The 18,615-nt window shown below is 34.3% G+C and overlaps 1 protein-coding gene across 1 annotated transcript in view; it reads left to right on the forward strand.

Moving 5' to 3' along the window:
- The window catches only part of CFAP47 (cilia and flagella associated protein 47), a 259,171-nt gene that overhangs the window by 110,425 nt on the left and 130,131 nt on the right, over window positions 1-18,615 (forward strand). The window contains exons 46-48 of the mRNA XM_019008576.1: window positions 5,871-6,067; window positions 9,623-9,766; window positions 11,313-11,486. Of these exons, the coding sequence (XP_018864121.1) occupies window positions 5,871-6,067; window positions 9,623-9,766; window positions 11,313-11,486 (515 nt within the window). The remainder of the gene's footprint in view (window positions 1-5,870; window positions 6,068-9,622; window positions 9,767-11,312; window positions 11,487-18,615) is intronic.

The raw sequence follows: 18,615 nt of genomic DNA on the forward strand, positions 1-18,615 counted from the left end.
GTTAAGTGCTCTATGCAGAAAGCATGGCATTTTGTACATAAGACAGAGATTTGTAATGAAACAATTTATGATTCCTGTAAAATTATGTGAATGAGAGGTTTATAAAATACAAACAAACTCAAGAGAAACAAAAGAATTTCTAACACTCAGTCTTTTAAATAAGTGGAAGTGTTCCTAAGATACATGCTTTTGCTCTAAATGTCAGGTTAGGGCTTAATATAAGAATTATTTGGTGAAATTCTAATGCTAAGAGAAACATCTGATAATAGTGTTTTGGTATTAAATAAGGATTTATCCTAGAATTAGGAAATTCTGGAATTTTCTGGACTAGGATATGCCTTTATACATTGTAATGTGACACTGACAATTGGTTTGAGTAATGGAAACATAGGAGTTCCTGAGACAGAGCACTTCCCAGAGCTGCCCGTGACAGTTCATCGATACCACAGCACCCGAGTACTTTATAAGAAGGGCTTCCTGTTTCTTTGGTTTTCTTTTTTCAGGCTGTTTTTTTTTCCAATCTTCTGCCTTGAAATGACTTTAGATTACCACTTGGGTTATTAGCAGGAAACCTGGTAGCAATACCCTTGGACTAGACGATTTTAAAAGGAAAGAAAATATATGAGTAAAAGATTGACAGCAGTGGCTGTTCTAAACATTGCAGCAGCACACTTCACTATTAACATATCAATACCTCATTTTATACCTTTTAACAATAACCAAATCCCAACATCAAATGATAAATACATAAATACATTCCATCAGTAGTGCTAGATGTGTGCAGTTCAATAAGGTAATGGTAGATTTTAATTTTCATATAGAGATGCACCTAAACAAATGTGTCCTGATAAGCACTTTCTGTATTTTATTAGCATGTGCCTTGTTGAACTTTTCTATAGCAAGCATGCACTGGGAATGCTTTTTGTACATTCTATATAGTTTAGGGTTTTCCTATGTTTATAAAAATAAACATAAAAAGCCTAGGTCTAAATATAAAATTAAAACCCCTTTTTTGGTGGCTGGGTTGTACTACTTCACATCAAAATTGTCCATAAATAAATAAAATTCACAATTGATTTTCAATGAAAAAATGTTGTTTCACTGTGCTATCTAATTTGGATTCAGTATCAAAAGCTAATATTAGAGTTCTGTTGCCTCTTCCTACAGGATTTGACAATGTTGGCTCCTTGCTGTTACACGTAGAAAGAAAATCCAAGAAGAGTTCTCTTGTTTTTCTTTTTTTTTTTTACCCCTTTCTACCCAGTGAATAATGAGAAATCTTTCTCTACAGAATTGTCAGGAAGTGTTAGATATTTTCTACTTTCTCAATAATTGTTCCTACAGTTAATTTATTCAGATTGTTCATACTTTGTGGCTTTTGGTAAAGCAACTACTGACTTATTTTTTTCTCTTTTTTTAATAAAGAAAACCTTTCCTCAGAGAAATCTAGATTGAAAAAAGAAAGGTACCGCACCACAGAAGTCTCTAGCTAGCTCTTAGTATATCTTTTCACTATAAGCCTTCATTACTAATTATGCATTAACTTACTATTTTGCAGTAAGTAATATAAAAGACCTGGTTTTGATGCTCTCTCCATGTAATATTTCCTTATGCATTCAGTGCAGACTTTGGAATCATTCTGAGCTCTCTTCCTTGTTTGTAGGAAATTTTGTTTAGTCTTCCAGTCACAAAGAATCAGTTTTGAATTTTTTTTTGTAAATTTTGTGTGTGTCTCTAAAGAGAGACCATAGCTCTGACTGTGTTGCAATTTCAGATCAAGTCTTTGAATTATACTCTTGTTTTATCACTGTAAATTCCTTATAATTTGGCTAATCCCTTTCAGCAGGGGCTATTCAAATAGCTTAAGAAAACACCATCATGTCATGGTTCTTAAAGCTGTATTAAGTAAACTTGGCAGCATTTCCCACTGGTGTAGTGACTACTTGTTTCTAAAGTGTCTGTGAGTATTTTTCATAAATATTAGGGACAATGATTATTAAACAACCAGCTCCCTACAACTAATTTACTGTAGTGCCACACAGCTCCTCACTGGCTTCTGAGTGATACAAAAATACAACTGCTGAGTATTCATAACAAGACATTGAAGAAAAGTGTCTTAATTTTTAGATCAATTAAGGAAAACCTTTCATTCTTTTTTCCCCAGTAGATCTTCCTTTTCTGATTAAGCATATTTAACTTTTTATTTAGCTGTGTAATGGTATACTGTATTTAAACAGAAAAAGGAACAAATAACCAGTTAGTAAATTTTTTAGGAACTCTCCTACAAATCTGTTTGGTTAAGATAAAGTGAAAGGAAATCATAAATAAACATACACAGTGGTAGCAAAAAAATTTCAAACATTTTCAGCACTCAATAAGGGATATAAAAGAGCAGTTGCATTTTTCACAACTACTGTGTTGAGTGATGTTCTGGTTCAGATTTGAAGACCTAATATATAAGCAAAAGTGTGAAGTCTGGATTCTTAATTATGGTTGTTTATTTAACCTTCTAGGAGTCCATACCTGCAAATTCAGTCTTGAAGTTAATTTAACCAGCTCTTTGCGACTCATTCATAGTGTCAGAGACTGAGATAAGTTCAGTGAGAAATTCAGCTTTGAAATTCTGAATAGATAGAATCATCATTGCTGAATAAAAGCTAATGTGCAATTATTTGATGAACTGCTGAAGGCCCATACTTTCCTACCTTCACAAATTATGACAACAGATTGTGGTGTGGAAGAGTAGCATTTCTATTTTTACTCATTTCATCCTCCCACAATTTGTAAGAAGGCTAAAAGTGATTACTATGGGCTGTTACTATTACCTTACATAATATGTTTTTCCTTACATTTTGATGTCAAAACAACTGTCATTAGTTTTCTTTGAAAGGTACTGTTTGTAGGATAATGCAGTTAGAGGACTTTGAATTCAGGCAGATTTAAAATGATGAGCTATAATATTTTTAAGAACCAGAGGACATGAACTTTGTTAGTTCTGGTGATCAGATTGTGTTTTGTAATAAATAAATGGCACAAAATGCCAGGCAGTTGCCAGAGGACATGACCAGTGCCTGTTTGCTGTAATTTAGTTTTCCAACAAAGCGTGGTAAAATTGCACACTAAAAGTTTAGTTTCTGAAAATGCCTCTGTTTTGACAACTGTCTCACAACAAAGCCCAACATGATCAAGTGAATGTTTCCTGTAGGCATTTGTCAGACATAAATCTAGAAAATAAAAGTGTCAGCTTATTTCACATGGAATGCTTCCCTGTCGAATAATAAAAATCCTGTGTAGAGATGGAAACTGTTGCAAACCCCTGCATTGCCCTGCCTGGCTTTTCACTGCTGAAGAAATGCTTGCAGCATCATTCTTTTTGATTGATGCAGACTCTGCCTCCTGCTGCATAGGAATTAAACAAATTATGCCCATGACTTACTGCTGACACTCTTGTCTCAGAAATTGTTAGGTAAGCCAGTTGTGGCCCCATGGATTATGTTGATTAAATCTTTGACTATATACCTAAATTAATCTTTGTTGAATGTCTTATGAGACTGAGAGAACAAAACATGCTAAACTGAGACATTTTTAAGCCCAGTTTACTTTATGGTATTTAAAAAACATTTTGCAGGGAAAAAATTCAATCTTCACCTACAAATTGTGGACAACTGATTTCTTTAGTTATTTTGATTTGGAGGGACCATGTATGACTGCAGAAGATACTTAGCACATTGAATAAATGTAACCAATTTACTTTCTTTCATTTTGATTCATTGTAATTGAGTATAATATTTTATTCAACTGACTTATTCTAAAATGTATTTTCTAAATGCATAAGAAAATAAAATTATTAAAGTAATGCCATACTAAATATTATAATTATGGAATGTACTTTTCATGGCTTTTCTTTTTAAATTTTTCTATAGGACACATTTCTGTTTGAAAGTGTGCATTTCAAATATGGGTCCCACTCAGGGAAAAATAACCTTAGTTATTAGTAATTAAAATTTCCATTCAGTGCAAGAAAGTAGAATTTGTACAGAAATATATTGGATCTTTTGGTATACTGTATTTCTTAAAGTACAGATTTAAACATTAACTTGAAATGAAAATATTTAAAATGTGTACTTTAAAGAAAATGTTTTATTTCAAAATATTAATATTTTGAATATTATTAAAATAATATTATAAAATATATAAAAATGACATTAATAAATATTATTAAAATATTTATTTCAAAATATTATTCCTGTTGACAGGGACAGTGCTGATGGATTGAAGAATGCATAACTGACAAACTCAGTTTATTTCTGTGGAAGGTAGCCCACGGGGATAATAATTCAATGCTAAAATAGGACATATTGGTAATAATTAAAAAATTACCAGACCATTAATCTTGTCTCTAAAGGAGAACAAATGAGTTATTTCAGAGAGGGTTAAACCTAAAGTGCAATTTATAATCTTTCTGATAGTCTAGTAATGTTAAAAGATGAATATGTCACTCTGTGTGATTTGTCTCTTGAACTTGAGCTTTTATTGTGGAAAAAAACATAGTGATGTTTGACACAGTGATGACATAAAGCCACAAGAAAACCTCAGTTAGGTGTTCATTTTCAGAGGTGAGATGTGAATACATGAGGAGCACTGCTGGGTGGAAGAGAATGAGCAGCATTGCAAATGAAAATTGATTTCACTTTCAAAATTCAGTTGTTGTCATTGAAGATATCAGAATAGTTTGAATCCAGTTGTCATGCATACCATCAGAAAATAAGCCAAATGAAGGAGAAAAGGGAAAATTTCACAAGACTTTGTTTGGTGTTCCCCCTTAGAGAGAATCACATTGTTTGGAGTTTTATCTCTAAGGTTCTGTTGTGTCATTATGTTGTCTCTGACTTCCTTTATCATCTTTTTCCACCTTTAGGCCTTAGTTTCTAACCTTGAAAACAGTGAAGAGAAATCAGTCCTTGTTACATGTAAGACTCCAGTTTTTACAGCTGCAGTCTTCAAATGGTTTTTGAGGTTTCTTAGAGACCCTTGGGACTGAGGAACTCTTTATGTCCATCAGTGGAGTTCCCCATGTGCCTTCTTTTCTCCTCTGCAATATGTCCTGCAAGGGCTACCAAGGGGCTTAAAATCCTGTGGAAGAGTCTGATCTTTTCTGTAAGCAAGAGGAGAGGAGGAAATCTTTGCAGCAGACTTGTTAGCCCTGGCTCTGTTCAAAGATGGACAGCATTTGTATTGCTTCTTCCTTGCCCTAGAGATGACAGTGGGGAGTTTTCCCTGTGTGCTGCAGATTGGGAAAATGGGACTTTCCATGAATCTCTTTCAGCTTGGACACCCCTGATGATTTTAGAAACTCACACTTTCATTCCAAAATTTGGCATAGAAAAATGTCTAATGAACTGTCAGGAGAACTGCTACATTTAACACAATTTCAGTAGTTGCTGGGGGTACTCAGCCAAATATACTGTACTGTCACTGGTATCTGTGATGGTAGCCATTGACAAAAGTGTAGTAGCTTGTATAGTTTTAAAAATATTTAAAGAAATTCATATATGTTAAATTCTACTAGTGGATTTAAGAGATACTTTAAAGTAACTCTCTGCACACTGCTAAAATCAGTAGAAAATATTGCTTACATGCTTCAATATACCATTTTTAGGAAACTAACTTATATGGTAACTCCTAAAACTCTTGTTGTTTCTTGGAAATTTTTGCATGTACTGCTGGGGTCTCTCCTACAGTTTATTGGAAACCTCTTCAGATTCTGCTTGTGAATTCAGTGCTCCTGAAAAGTTTTACACCACCACAATATATATACATATTTTATATATAGGGAAAAAAAATATTGTTTTTAATATTTTTTTTTTTAGGTGGAATTGATACAGTTGAGTTTCCTCTAAAATTCACTCCTAAGCATGCTGGTTGCTACCACTGTCAGGTCATTCTGAAGTCATCCTGTGACATTCGTGTCTATGAGGTTGAATGTGTGGTGAATGCAGACCAGGCTGATGCACAGCTCGAATTTCTATCTCCAGCTTACCAGATGGTGACTCAGGAAATTCCAATTGTAAGTTCACTCTACTGCTGCTAACTAAATTAAGATTTGGGATTTTAAAAAAATGGCTTTCAGGTCAATACTGTTAAAATTTTCAGTCCTGAAATGCAGAAATGCATGTAAATACTGACTTGAGTATTATTTCCCAAAGCCTATGTTGTAGATAATAGAAAACCTGTGGAGAAAAATAATTTACTTCAAGTTAATTATTAGTCTGATGGGTTTAATTTTGATATTTTTCTTCTGAAAATTGTTAGTCTATTATTTAATGATGTCACAGTGAAAGTGAGAAAAGTAGTTATTTAATTTAGGGAATAACTACAGTATTACTGAAGGAAAAAAAAAAAGATATGCTGAGGAATAAAATAGAAGAACTTTATTACATACAGTTAAAAAAACATGGTAAGCATAGCCAGTATATCATGAATAGTTTTATCATATCTATTTTGTGTATGAAACCCTTGGCACATGAAAAGTAAGACCAGAGCGAAGATGGGTGCAATATCATCTCTCTCGGAAAAATATTGGTCAAATTTTAGAGAACTTAAATAAAACAAAAAAACAAAAAACAAAAAACCAAGCTCAAAACAACCAAACACAACAAAAATTATAGAGAAGGAATTTAATCTGTGAGAGAAGGAATAAAGATTCTTTAAAAGATAGAACCAGTAAAATATTTCCTGAGCTCTGAACTACAGTTTTGTCCATGTACTTTTGATTGTAGAGCTACTAAGGAATACTGTTGAGCTAATTTATAGAGAAATTATTTTGAGATTTTGCAGTCAAAAGAATGGGAGCAGATTCAAACGAGATTACTGAATATTGGGGGAAAGACCATACTGAATTCTCTGTCAAATATTGAGAGTAGACAAGGAACTAGTACCTCAGAAAGGAGAAAAGAAAATATATATTACAGTGCTATCTCTTCTTGCAAGTTTTAAGATATTATTAATTTATGTATTAAACACTGATTTTTTTTGAATGTTACATTAGTCTAAAAACAACTGATACATAACACAGAAAGGGGATTTTCTACCTTGCTTAAACAAACACTTTCTAAACAGATTTGCTTTATTCTTCTGATGGATTTATTTTTCACTTCAGAGTGTTCAATTTTTAGGAGTTAGATATTTTACATTTCTATGTTACTCATTCTAGTTGGAGCTTCTCCCACTACCAGAAATTCTCCCATATTTTTATATTTTTATTAACAGTATTGTATTTGTCATTTAAATTTTCTTAAATAATCTGTGGAAAAAGGTGTGCTCATTGTGGAACTGGAGTTACTCAATCTGCTAAAATTAGTTTCTTAAACCAAATATTTATTGCTCAAAGCACTTTTTACAGACACAAGCAAACTAACAGTCATAACATGTGTTAGGTGGAACACTTTCTAATGGAGCAAATGAAGTGGTCAGCTGGTTTGCTTAAAGCCATACAGTGAATTAGTGACACAAACAGAATAAAAGCCCAGCTGAATCTGAGATCTGTGACTGGTTTCTTTTGGAGTTTCCATAATTTTCTCAAGCATGAGATGAATGTAACTGTTCCATCTCTGCCTTTCACACTTTGCAGGTGTAAGTCCAATACAATTATTATGTACCTTGGGTTGAACCACCCACAGTCCTGTGAGGAGATTCTGACTCCATCAGCATTAATTGTGTTTAAATTAATTCACTTGACAGGCTTTGGATGAGATTTTCCATTAAGCAGAGATCCTGTAGGAATTAGATGATTAATTAATTAAAGCTACTAATGAACAAGTATAAGGCAGTAGAATGTAACAAATATTTTCTTTCAATTTTCTAATGTTTATGGTCATCCTTAATATTTTCCTTTAGAAAACACTTTTAGACAAATTCATGCCATGTTAGAAGGATTTGTTAGAAAGGAATTTCACAGTGACTATTTTTGTCAACTACATTTCTCCAGATGACAAGTTTTTGTGTTAGAGGTTAAGAAGAAATATTTGTGTTACATATTGATGTAATCATCACTACTGTCGATAATGGAAACATCTGATACCAATTTTACTAGAAACCATTGAAAATAAAACAACTTAAGCACCCAAATTTTCACAGTCCTCCAGAACCTAGGCCAATCCTGATGATGTTTTTCCTCTATCTAAATTTTAAAACGTTAGATTAGCAGAGAGTGATGACCTGACAGTTTTATACCTGACCAGCTGGTTCTCAGATGGATAAAGCTTTTCCTGATATTGTGGAGATAAAAAAGCATGATAATAAAAATAAAATTTTGTTGTCTTTTTTTCCCTTTCATTTTATCATTGGCATGAGAACATCATACTTTTTTCTTTTGTATTTTCTACCAGAGATGATGTCATTGTTATTACAGAATTGGAGACATGGTGATGGAAGTTTTTTGTAAAACTGAGGCACTACACAAACCTCAACACTCCACACAGACCTTGACTACTGGGAAATTTGCCAAGTAACACTGAAGCATTAATCATAAATATTAATCAGACCTTAGACACATGGTACTGTAGGTGTGAGTAGCTCTGGATTAGCTCTGATGACCACAGGTTTTTTGATTCTGAGACTTTCATAGATAGAAACAAAGACTGCAGTATCATCTCTATTCCCTGAAATCCATTCTTTATCTCTGATGTTTGGATGCAATTTTCCATGGATGAAGACCTTTATAGGTCAACAGATTACCTCCTCTTCTCATAGATCAAATGAGATTAATCTTCTCTGTTTGACAAGGCATGAACTAGCTCATGAGTGACAGTTTATTTTATCTTTCAGATGAGTGTTATTTATTTTATTTTTTTCAGACTGGATGTTTGGTCATTTGTTTCTTTCAAATAGCAGGAGGCTGAATAGGATTATTTTGTTTTTGTTATTTTTTGGCAGCCTCTAAGCATATATTATGAAATATCTCACTTTTTACCATCATCAAGCAGTTTTGTGATACATCTGGATGCAAGATAAACATGTTTCTTCTGTAGACACAGGCTCATATTGCTCAAGACAGGCATTCTTTAAAGTAGCTTTGTCTCTTGAAAAACCAGATTCTGAGAACACAGGACTATAAATTCTCCTTTGGTGATGGAGTTCTCAATTCCTAAGACTGATCCTTTAACACTGTCAGTGGCCAAATGAAGCAATATATGCCAGCACACCACATCAGCTCTTCAAAGGGGTGTGCCAAGATTTTCTGCAGATGGAATAGGAACAGAATTTTGGCAAGCATTAAACAGCACCATGAAGATACTTGTAAATATTTAAAATGATACTTAAAAATTCCATCTTGACCATTAGCTAGATCATGCTCATGTTCTTCTAATGAGTATTCCTGCTGACAGTATTGCTACTGAAAGTAGGGGTTCTGTACCTCTGGCTGCCAGGAATAACAGATTTATCATTAGCTTGTTTCATTTTTAAAATACACTGCTTTTATTCTTCCCAAAGGAAGTCTGAGTAAGTACTTGGAGCAAATGAGGACTGTGCTGTGATGTGGTGATAGCTGCAAGTGAAAGCTGAAATGCACATTAAAAAATTTAAACACATAATATAATTTACATCTTTGATTTTCTTTCAGAGTAACTTATCCTGTGAGGACTGGAGGTTTGAAGCAACTTTGGAAGGACAGTGTTTTCATGGCCCTTCTGTAATAAATGTGCCTGTAGGTGAAACAGTTCAGTATCCTCTCACGTTCAAGCCGGTTGCTGAGAGTGTAATAATGGTAAGAGAGAAATTAGTTTCAACATTTGAAAAGGATGTTTTCACCAATAAAATTAAGCACCAGTATCCAAATTATTAAAGTGTTTAGACAGTTGCTAATATTAAGGCATCTGCTTGAGAGGAAGGAAGGGTAAGATTTACTGCTATCTGAAGTAAAAACACAAATGAACTAACTTTGTAAACCTTATGATTAGTTATGATAGATTTCCCCATCACATATGCTCATGTTTATTTAATTTTCTATTATATTCTTTGATTCTATTGATTTCTATGAAATTCTTCAGTCCTGCAGTTATTCTGTAAATATTCCAAACTTTAATCACAAAAATATACGTTGATACTCTGAATTTAAGTGCTTATATTAATAGCATTTCATTACCTTAATAACTAGTTAGTATTCTCATTGCATGCCTACATAACAAATTAATTTATGTGAAGAGTACTTTATTTTCAAGTTAAGCTACCATTTCACAGCTGCTTTTGCCATCAGAGTAACCACTGTTCCAAATGCTAAAATGATGAGCAGAGCAAGGGCTATAACACCTTTAGCAAGAAGCTGCATTTATGGTTTTGTCTGTGTCCCCAGCTGAGAGAATTTGACTGTAAGTTGCTGTTGAAATATGTGAACTGCCAAAGATGAAAAAAAAAAAAATTCTTTGAAGCTTAAGTAACCCTTCTGCATGTGTTACCAACCAAATAAATGCAGTTTTGGCATCCAGTGTTATAAAATTATTAAAAGCCAAAAGCTCTGAATCCTTTGATGACTAAATTATTATGGAGAACATTTTAGCTGAATCCCAAAATCACCCAGGTTGGAAGAGACCCCCCAAGATTATCTAGTCCAGGTGTCAGCCCAACACCATCATAGTTACCCCTAGACCATGTCCCAAGTGCCACATCCAGATGCCTCTTGACATGGTGACACCACTTTCCTTGGGAAGTCATTCCAATGCCCAGCCACTCCTTCAGTGAAAATCTCTTTCTAATGTCTAATCTGAATCTCCCCTGGCACAACTTAAGGCCATTTCCATTCAATATTTCACTTGAGACATAGGGAAGAGACCCATCCCCACCTCACTACAATCTCCTTTCAGGTATTTGTAGAGAGCAGTGCAGTTCCCTTGAGTCTCCCTTTCTCCAGGCTCAACGCTGTGCTCAGAAAACAGGTGAAATACAGGTGGAAACACTCAATGAGCAAAGTTAAATATTGTATGAGAGACAAGGAGGCATGAGATCATATGTTTTTGGAAATTTTTTTTTTTTCAAAGAAAAAGCCAAGAAATAAAAAAAAAACTAGAAATATGAAAACTTTATATTGTTGAATTTCATAGTTTAGAAAAAATTAAAATAAAAAGTTTTGATTCTCTCATTTACTTCTCTGTTTTGAAATGGGTTTATTTAAGAACTAGGAAAGAAAATAGGAGCCCTTTCTTGTAAGCACTCTGAGTCACCTGGATTTGAGATTAATAAACTAGAGGAGTTGCTTTGGCAGCCAAAGGGGACTTTTATGGTAATGAAACTTTTTTTTCCTCCTTTCTTTGTTGTAGGGAAGGCTTATTCTGAGAAATGTTACAGCTGGAACTCAGAACATCTTTAGTCTTAAGGGAATAGGGAAGAAACCTCTGCCTCAGGATTGCATTGTGATAGAGTGCGAAGTGGGAAAGGTCGCTCATAAAATCTTATGGGTGCACAATTATACCAAGAAGATGTTAAAATACAAGGTAATTTTTTTTGCAATAATGTGACAAATATTTTTCTCTCCAAGGACTGATTGTATTACACTGTGTACACCGATGTATTACAGAAGAAACAATTACTGTAATTGCAGATGAACTAATAAAATTAATGTATCCATGAGAAAATTTTCTATAGTTCATAGTATATGGATATGTTTATAGTCAGGAAATCTGTGAGTTAATGTATGATTTTACTGTATGCTTGATGGAAAAAAATATTTCTTCATGTTTTAGTCTGGTTTCTTAGGGGACAGCACTTCTAAAGTTGTTCTCTGTTCATTTGCTAATCCTTCCTTCTCCAATGATTTGAAACCTGAGGCCAACTCTATCAGTTTTGAAATTAGAGGGGGCCTGAGAATTACTGAGTTCCTAAAATCTTCATAAAATATTGACTATTACATGAAAAGGACAAAAATTATTATCCTATTAAGGGCAGGATTGCAGCATGAGCTCTCTAAGCATGAATTTCTCATGGCCCATTGGCCTGGCCCAGTTACTGTCTGTTGCCCAGCTGTTGTTTCAGCAATGTTGGAGGAAGTTGGGAATACTTTGTGTGTTTGCTGACAGAAGAGAAAATTCAGAGGTAATCACTGGAGTTGTTGAAAGTCAATGGGTCACTGAGAAGGTTAATACAAGTTCTTAAGAAATACAGTTTTATTGATTTCCTTGCTCAAGAACATATTTTTACTATTAAATATAATCATTATTTTTCAAATTTTCCACTAACTATATTTTTGACTGTGTTTACACAAACACATTTTTCTATTTAAAACCACTGTTGTAGTACTGAAATAGCATTTTTTTTCCACTGTTTATCTTGTCTGTATGTTTAATTTGAAAGTGATAAAACTATTTCTGTAGCCTTCCTCACCTTCTGTCCCTATGTATTGCATCCCATGTCCTGTGCCAGCAGAGGCAGAAGGTACATTAGAGCAACAAAGATGAAATTCTGCTTTTCTTCCCAGCTGCAGAGAAGCTCCTGAGCAGGAACATCTTCAAAGAAAATCTGTATTTGTGACTCTATCATGGCATTTAAATCTAAAGCAGATAGTATCCAGGTATTATGGCCATACAGTGTTTGCCAGAAGGGCTCCATCTATTGAAGCAATGCAAGGGAGTGCCAGCTAAAAATTGTCAGCACATCTATATATGAGTATTTAGTTTTCCTTTTGTTCAAGGCTTGAAAATGGGACAATGTACATGCTAGAAGATAAAATCGGACTAGCTGACTAGTGTGGACTTGCAAACTGAGTGAATTTGTTCTCTGCCTTGGTGCCAGTAGGGCCAAATGCTGCTTAATTCAAATTGAAAGGTAATGGTAATGAATGATTTGACCTATGGTATAAAGAGAGACCATGTACATAGCAGCAGCAGTGGTCTATTAAGTAATGATAATTCATGTCAAAATCCTTCCTTGGGTGTCTTCTTGCTAGTCTCCAGTTTTCTAGGTTTCCATTTTTACAGGTTAATCTACATTTAGTAAGCTTTCTATATCACAGAAAGGTCCAGGTTCATATTCCTGTTTTTTGACTCAATACCATCCCACAAAACAAAGTAGGAAATTAATTTTTTGGTTATCACCAGCTTTGACATTTTTATTTTCAGCAGTCTTAGTTTTTCAGATATGAGTGCATTTGCATTTCTAATATATTTGTACTTTTATCGCTGGAAGAAGTGAATGTTTTTGGCAACAGAACTATTTTTTCTGCTTTTCTATTTTGTGTGAACTCAACTGTTTTTTGTGCCAATGTAAGTGAAAGGTACAGAAATAAAAAGACTTCAAAATGAATACATTGAAATTATTCATGGTATGTATTTTTCAGAAATGTTGCATTAAATGAATTTATGGCAGTTGTAACTGTTCCAGGGTGAGCTCTGTCTGTCTGACTGAACTCTGACCTCCTTGAGGGTGTTCAACCTTAAATCTGGTTTTGATTAGTTTTGTGATGTGGGGGGAGTTTGTGCTTTTTTCATCTCTGTGAAATACTGCTTGACAGTCCAACTGTGTGTGCTCTTTTCTCTCTGGGACCTTTGGGAGAGAAATAGTAAGGTCAGCTATTTCATTCATGTATGCATATAATAAATTAATCAGGGTGAATAATGCATTTTCTCTATGCGAGATTCTTACCCAGAAGCAGTTGCAGAACAGTTGTTGGAGCAAGGTGTGCTGGAATTGCTGGAAAAGGCAATTACAAAGCTTGCTGGAGTCTGGAAGCTGTCCCCTCCACAAAGCAAACAATATTAATCACTTCCAGCACTCTCCAGCAGATGTCATGTCGTGTCTTGTGCTATTGGAGTGAGCAAAGATCATTTGCTTGCTTTTATTTCTGAAACGGTCCTCCTGTAAATTAGGATTTAATCACTAAATCCAGAACATGATCACAGGTATCTGTAGTTATTAGGGGAATGCAGAAAACCTTCTTTAAGAGGTGTGACCCACAGCCTTGTTGGAAATGCCAAATAAACATTATTTACTCAGATGTATATAGCATAAAGGGCAACAGGAAAAACAAATATTCTAATTTTGTTGCTGCTGTTCATTTTGTTCCATGCTGCCTGATTACTGTAATATCTGGGTAGTCTGTGGTGAAGCAGAGCACTGTTTTTGTCTTTGTTGGTGATTCCCTTGGGGGCACTTGATGGCAGCCCAATAACTCTTCCTCCTTTTTAATCCAGCATCTCTGACAGTTTTCTGTATTGTGCTGTAGCTAAATTGGTGATTAGGTAGAGGAAATGCTGTCAGTCTTGGCAGACAGAGAAAAGATAATCCAAAAAGTAATAGTTTTGGATGTGTTTTTGATGGGATCTTTTGTAATTTTGTTGGCTAATGAATATCTTCATTATTGAATTGGTTGATGTGCCCCGTACACCCTGCATGGCTGGAGTATGAAGTAATTTCTCATAGATTAACTGGGACATACATGATATTAAAAAAACCCCAAAACACACAAGAATTTCATTTACTGAAGTAATAAAGCTCAACCTATATCAAGAATGGTATGTTATGTGTCAGTAGCTGGCAAACATAGTCATTTACAGACAAATCCATAAACAATTTTCTGCACCATGATATAAATACTTTGCAATAAGTAATTTAGCTGAACTAAAACTTGGGGGTAATTTTGCCTTGGAGTTGTAAATATAGCTTCACTATTCCATTTTAATAACTGAATATATTAAACTATAAACTTAACAAAAAACTTCATTTCATTAAAAAATAAAATTGCATTATATATACATGCTACTCTGTTTCTCATATTTGCTGTATTTTTCTAATAGTCTAAGCCAAAATGAGGGTGCTACTGTAAAAGTGACAATTTTAAATGAAATTTAAGTCTGGAAGGAGGAAGAGGGAAATAATCCTTGCCTTTACTGCAGAAAGACAGCCTTCTTCCAGCTGAATAATATTTTTTTCCTTTTCAATCATATACAGAGGGTTTATTGGGCAGCAATATTTTTGTGTATGTGTCTTTGCAACCATTAGTGTGGATCTAGAGTTGGGGAGGAAAGAAGTGCCTTTGCAGTTCAGTGGAGGTCATGTGCAGGACTCCATCAGTCTACCTTTAAAACTTCTAAGCAAAACCCTTTCAGTACTCACAAAGCTTTCCATGATTAAAAATACAATTTCCATAAATTCCCTTGAAAAATGTGAATGGTTTTATGAACTATTTTCTACTGATTGATGTGTAAACCTTAGGGAACTGCTGCCACTGTGCTCCTTGTGGTTGGTTCTAGAGGATCTTGCAACAAATTGTCTTCCTTATGATTAAATTCTGGATATGGAAAAAAAAAATCACAACAGAATTTATAAAGAATTTGTGCACATATAACATAAGCCAGAGAGCACATCTTTCTCTAATGATGAATTAATAGAAGGTAAGTGTCTGCAGTGTAAATGGATTTTAGTGTCTGTAAAATTACATTCAATTCCTCCTGAGAGAAGGAAGCGTAAAGCATTTCTATGAAAATCCAATCTCTCAGTCTCATGACAAAACTTTTTATGCAATTTTCTTGTTTATTTATATAAATCTTTGTCTACTGGATATAAATAATTGTCAGATGCATTGATGGCTCCTTCTAATGATACCATTGATAGAAACTTTAGCTATATAGGTACCTAATTCTTTCAAGGCATGGTTTTGCAATATAATATAAAACTGCAACTGCTTTTCTCAGTGCTATTCAAAGTAGATGCCATTACAGTAAACTCTCCAGAGGAATCTCAAGACCCAGTTAAATTACCTTTCAGGCATTAGTTTATACAAACTGTTAGTATTTTATAAAATTGTAGAATAAATACATAATGAAAAAAATAGTAAATCCTCTGTTTTTCAGTGTGTTTACCTCTATTCTCTATATATCCATTTTGGGTTTTGACAATGTCACTGAGAGTGAAAAAGTTGGGTATTTGTAACAAATGCCTCAAAGTAATAAAATTATGTACCATAAACATTTAATGAGGGGCTTCCCTGTTCAGCCTAGCTCATTTTTAGTAATGTATCTAAGATTTTCTGAGAAAGAATTCTGTGCAAGTGCAGTAACCTGATTGCTAAAGGTCAAGTTTATCTTCTTTAACAACAAGTGGATCTGTGTACACCATAATCCTTCAATTTTTATCTGGTAAGCAATATATATATATGGTGAATAAATATATATTTATATTAATAGAATTATTTACTTATTGGTTCAAAAGTCTACAGAATTTAAGAATAACTCTAGTTGTTGCCAGATGTCTTTTTGATGACTAGCTGTGAAATTTTTAGATCAATTAAGGGCATAGTAAGGTCTTAGGTCAGATTTGTTTCTTGAAATGTGTTAGTGGTCCTGATAGGTGGATTGGTTTAGGAGCAAATCTGGATTATGTAGCATTCTTCATTATGCAGAACTCCAGATTGCTGCTCAACAGGCAGGAATTATTTGGAGAATATCCTCAGTGCAATGCAAAGATGTTTTATTTCAGTGTGGTAACATGCTGGTGGCAAAATAAGAGTGATTGCAAGAATAAAACGAGTTCCTAGTGACTCAGGAATTTGGAAAGTTTACTCTGAAAGGTGGATGAGGGAAAGAAATGGGGTTTTTTATGGAAAAACAGCTGTTCTTGACAGTTTTGTAGAGTCTGGTTGTCAGATTGATCAGTGACTCCCACAGATGCAGTTCTGGCCTAGAGTCATAGGGCATTAACTTTTTGCTGAGTAGAGCCTCTCAGTATTGTTAAAGAAACCTCAGAAACAATTCTCAAATGGAAACCTTGAACATATTACTGTCTGACTTTGTTTTACTAAGAGACAGTGGAGTTTGATTATATTCTTACATCCATTCACCACTTGGCCTTGAAGTTTTTGGAGTTATGCTTATTTGGTTATTCAGCTCTGGAAAAAGTTACAGGAATTTTGATTTTTAGTTTTTACATTTCTTTTCATGTTAAATAGCCGTATTACAGTTCTGCAGGATGAGTTTTCAAACCAGTGAGTGATAAATTAGTTTTAAATTGCAGCATTTTATACATACACCCCATTTATACTTTCTGGCTGTGTGTTAATAATGACTTGATACGTAAGACAATGCAGAATACTATAATTTAAAAAACAAATCCTTGGATATGGATTGCTTTAAGAAAATGTTGTGCAGAGTCACAATGATAACTTTAATAATAATTTACATTTTGGCTCCACTGCATTATTCTGCAGTTCTGGTTTCCTGAGTGATAGTGATGTAACGTATTTTAAGAAACTGCAATTATTTATGCCTGATAAATTTTGTGTATTCTTCAGTGTGTATCTGCAGATCTGCCTGTTTCAGTATTGATTCTGTGTGTAAGTACAAAGCTCTGGAACCTCAGCCTTGGTGTGGGATCTGGTTTATCTGCCTGTAATTGTTCATCTTTCTCTCATCACACATCAGGACAGAAGCTGACAAACTGCCTCTCCCACTAACTGGAAGGAGTAATTCTGTATCTTGACTCATTTTGAATAGCTTGTAAATCAATATTATTTTTATTATTGATAAAAGCACCCCAATTTATGCCCTATTTTCTTCATTCAAAATGTATTTGCCTAACAATAGTGATCCATAGATGATTTTGTTAGGCATATTAAGGAACCTTCAGGAAGACAGTATTGTAGATTATTATAGGATATCAGGTTATTCAATGCTACATCTGTGACTAAAATTGTGTTCTGTTCTTACATATAATCCTCATAGAAATGCATACTAATTAGAAATAGCTCTCTCTCCTATAGAAAAAAGTTAACTTAAAGCTTACTATGCATAAATTCTTTTGTTGCTTCACTCAAAGCTTTCCCCTAAACTTATGAAATCTTTGCAACTACTTATTGTTATAAAAGTCTGAAATTTCTGGACTTTCCTCTATGTGTACTTTTAAGTTCTCCACCTTTTTCACTTTCTGAGTATTCCTGGATGTCTTGTTATTTTGTAATAGACCTGCAGTTAATCAGAGACATGTTATAAACATTATGCTATTTTAGAATCCCAAATATTTGTGAACAGAAGAGAATGATTCTTGGTATGAATTCTGATATTAGGATAAATTGCCTGTGTGCATGGGCAAGCATGGGCATGCACTTTTAATATCCATTTGTCATCTGAGGTTGATCATTTAATTAGTCTCAGTAACAGAGCTGATAAATCACATGGCCATTGGAGCAGGACAAAATTCTATTTAAGGAACACATGAGAGGTGCCTGGTGAGTGATGTCTGTCACAGCCATAAACCTTCTCAGGAGGTTGGAAGTAGGAGACTTTGTTGTGAGCACTGCATGGAGATTGGCTAAAGTGTGATTCACTTAAATAACAGAGACAAATAAATGAATGGTAAATGAATGGGGGTGATTCCTTCATGGTGAGTATTTGTGTTACAGCTCTGGAATAACAAGCAGCTTGAGGAATGTTTAATGAGTTTAATGACTGCAGTAGGAAAGGAGACAGCAGACAGAGGTCAGCATCAGTTATGTACAAATTTTAGTGAGCATCTGATCCTAGAAGGTTTAATCTGATGCAGGACAGGAAAGGGAAAATCCCTCCATGTCTCTTGATACAGGATCTGGTTTCAAACACTGAAACAGTGGCCACGTGTGTATTGACATAGTTTCATTGC

This window comes from Parus major, chromosome 1 (assembly GCF_001522545.3).
Source record: "Parus major isolate Abel chromosome 1, Parus_major1.1, whole genome shotgun sequence".
Taxonomy (NCBI): Eukaryota; Metazoa; Chordata; class Aves; order Passeriformes; family Paridae; genus Parus; species Parus major.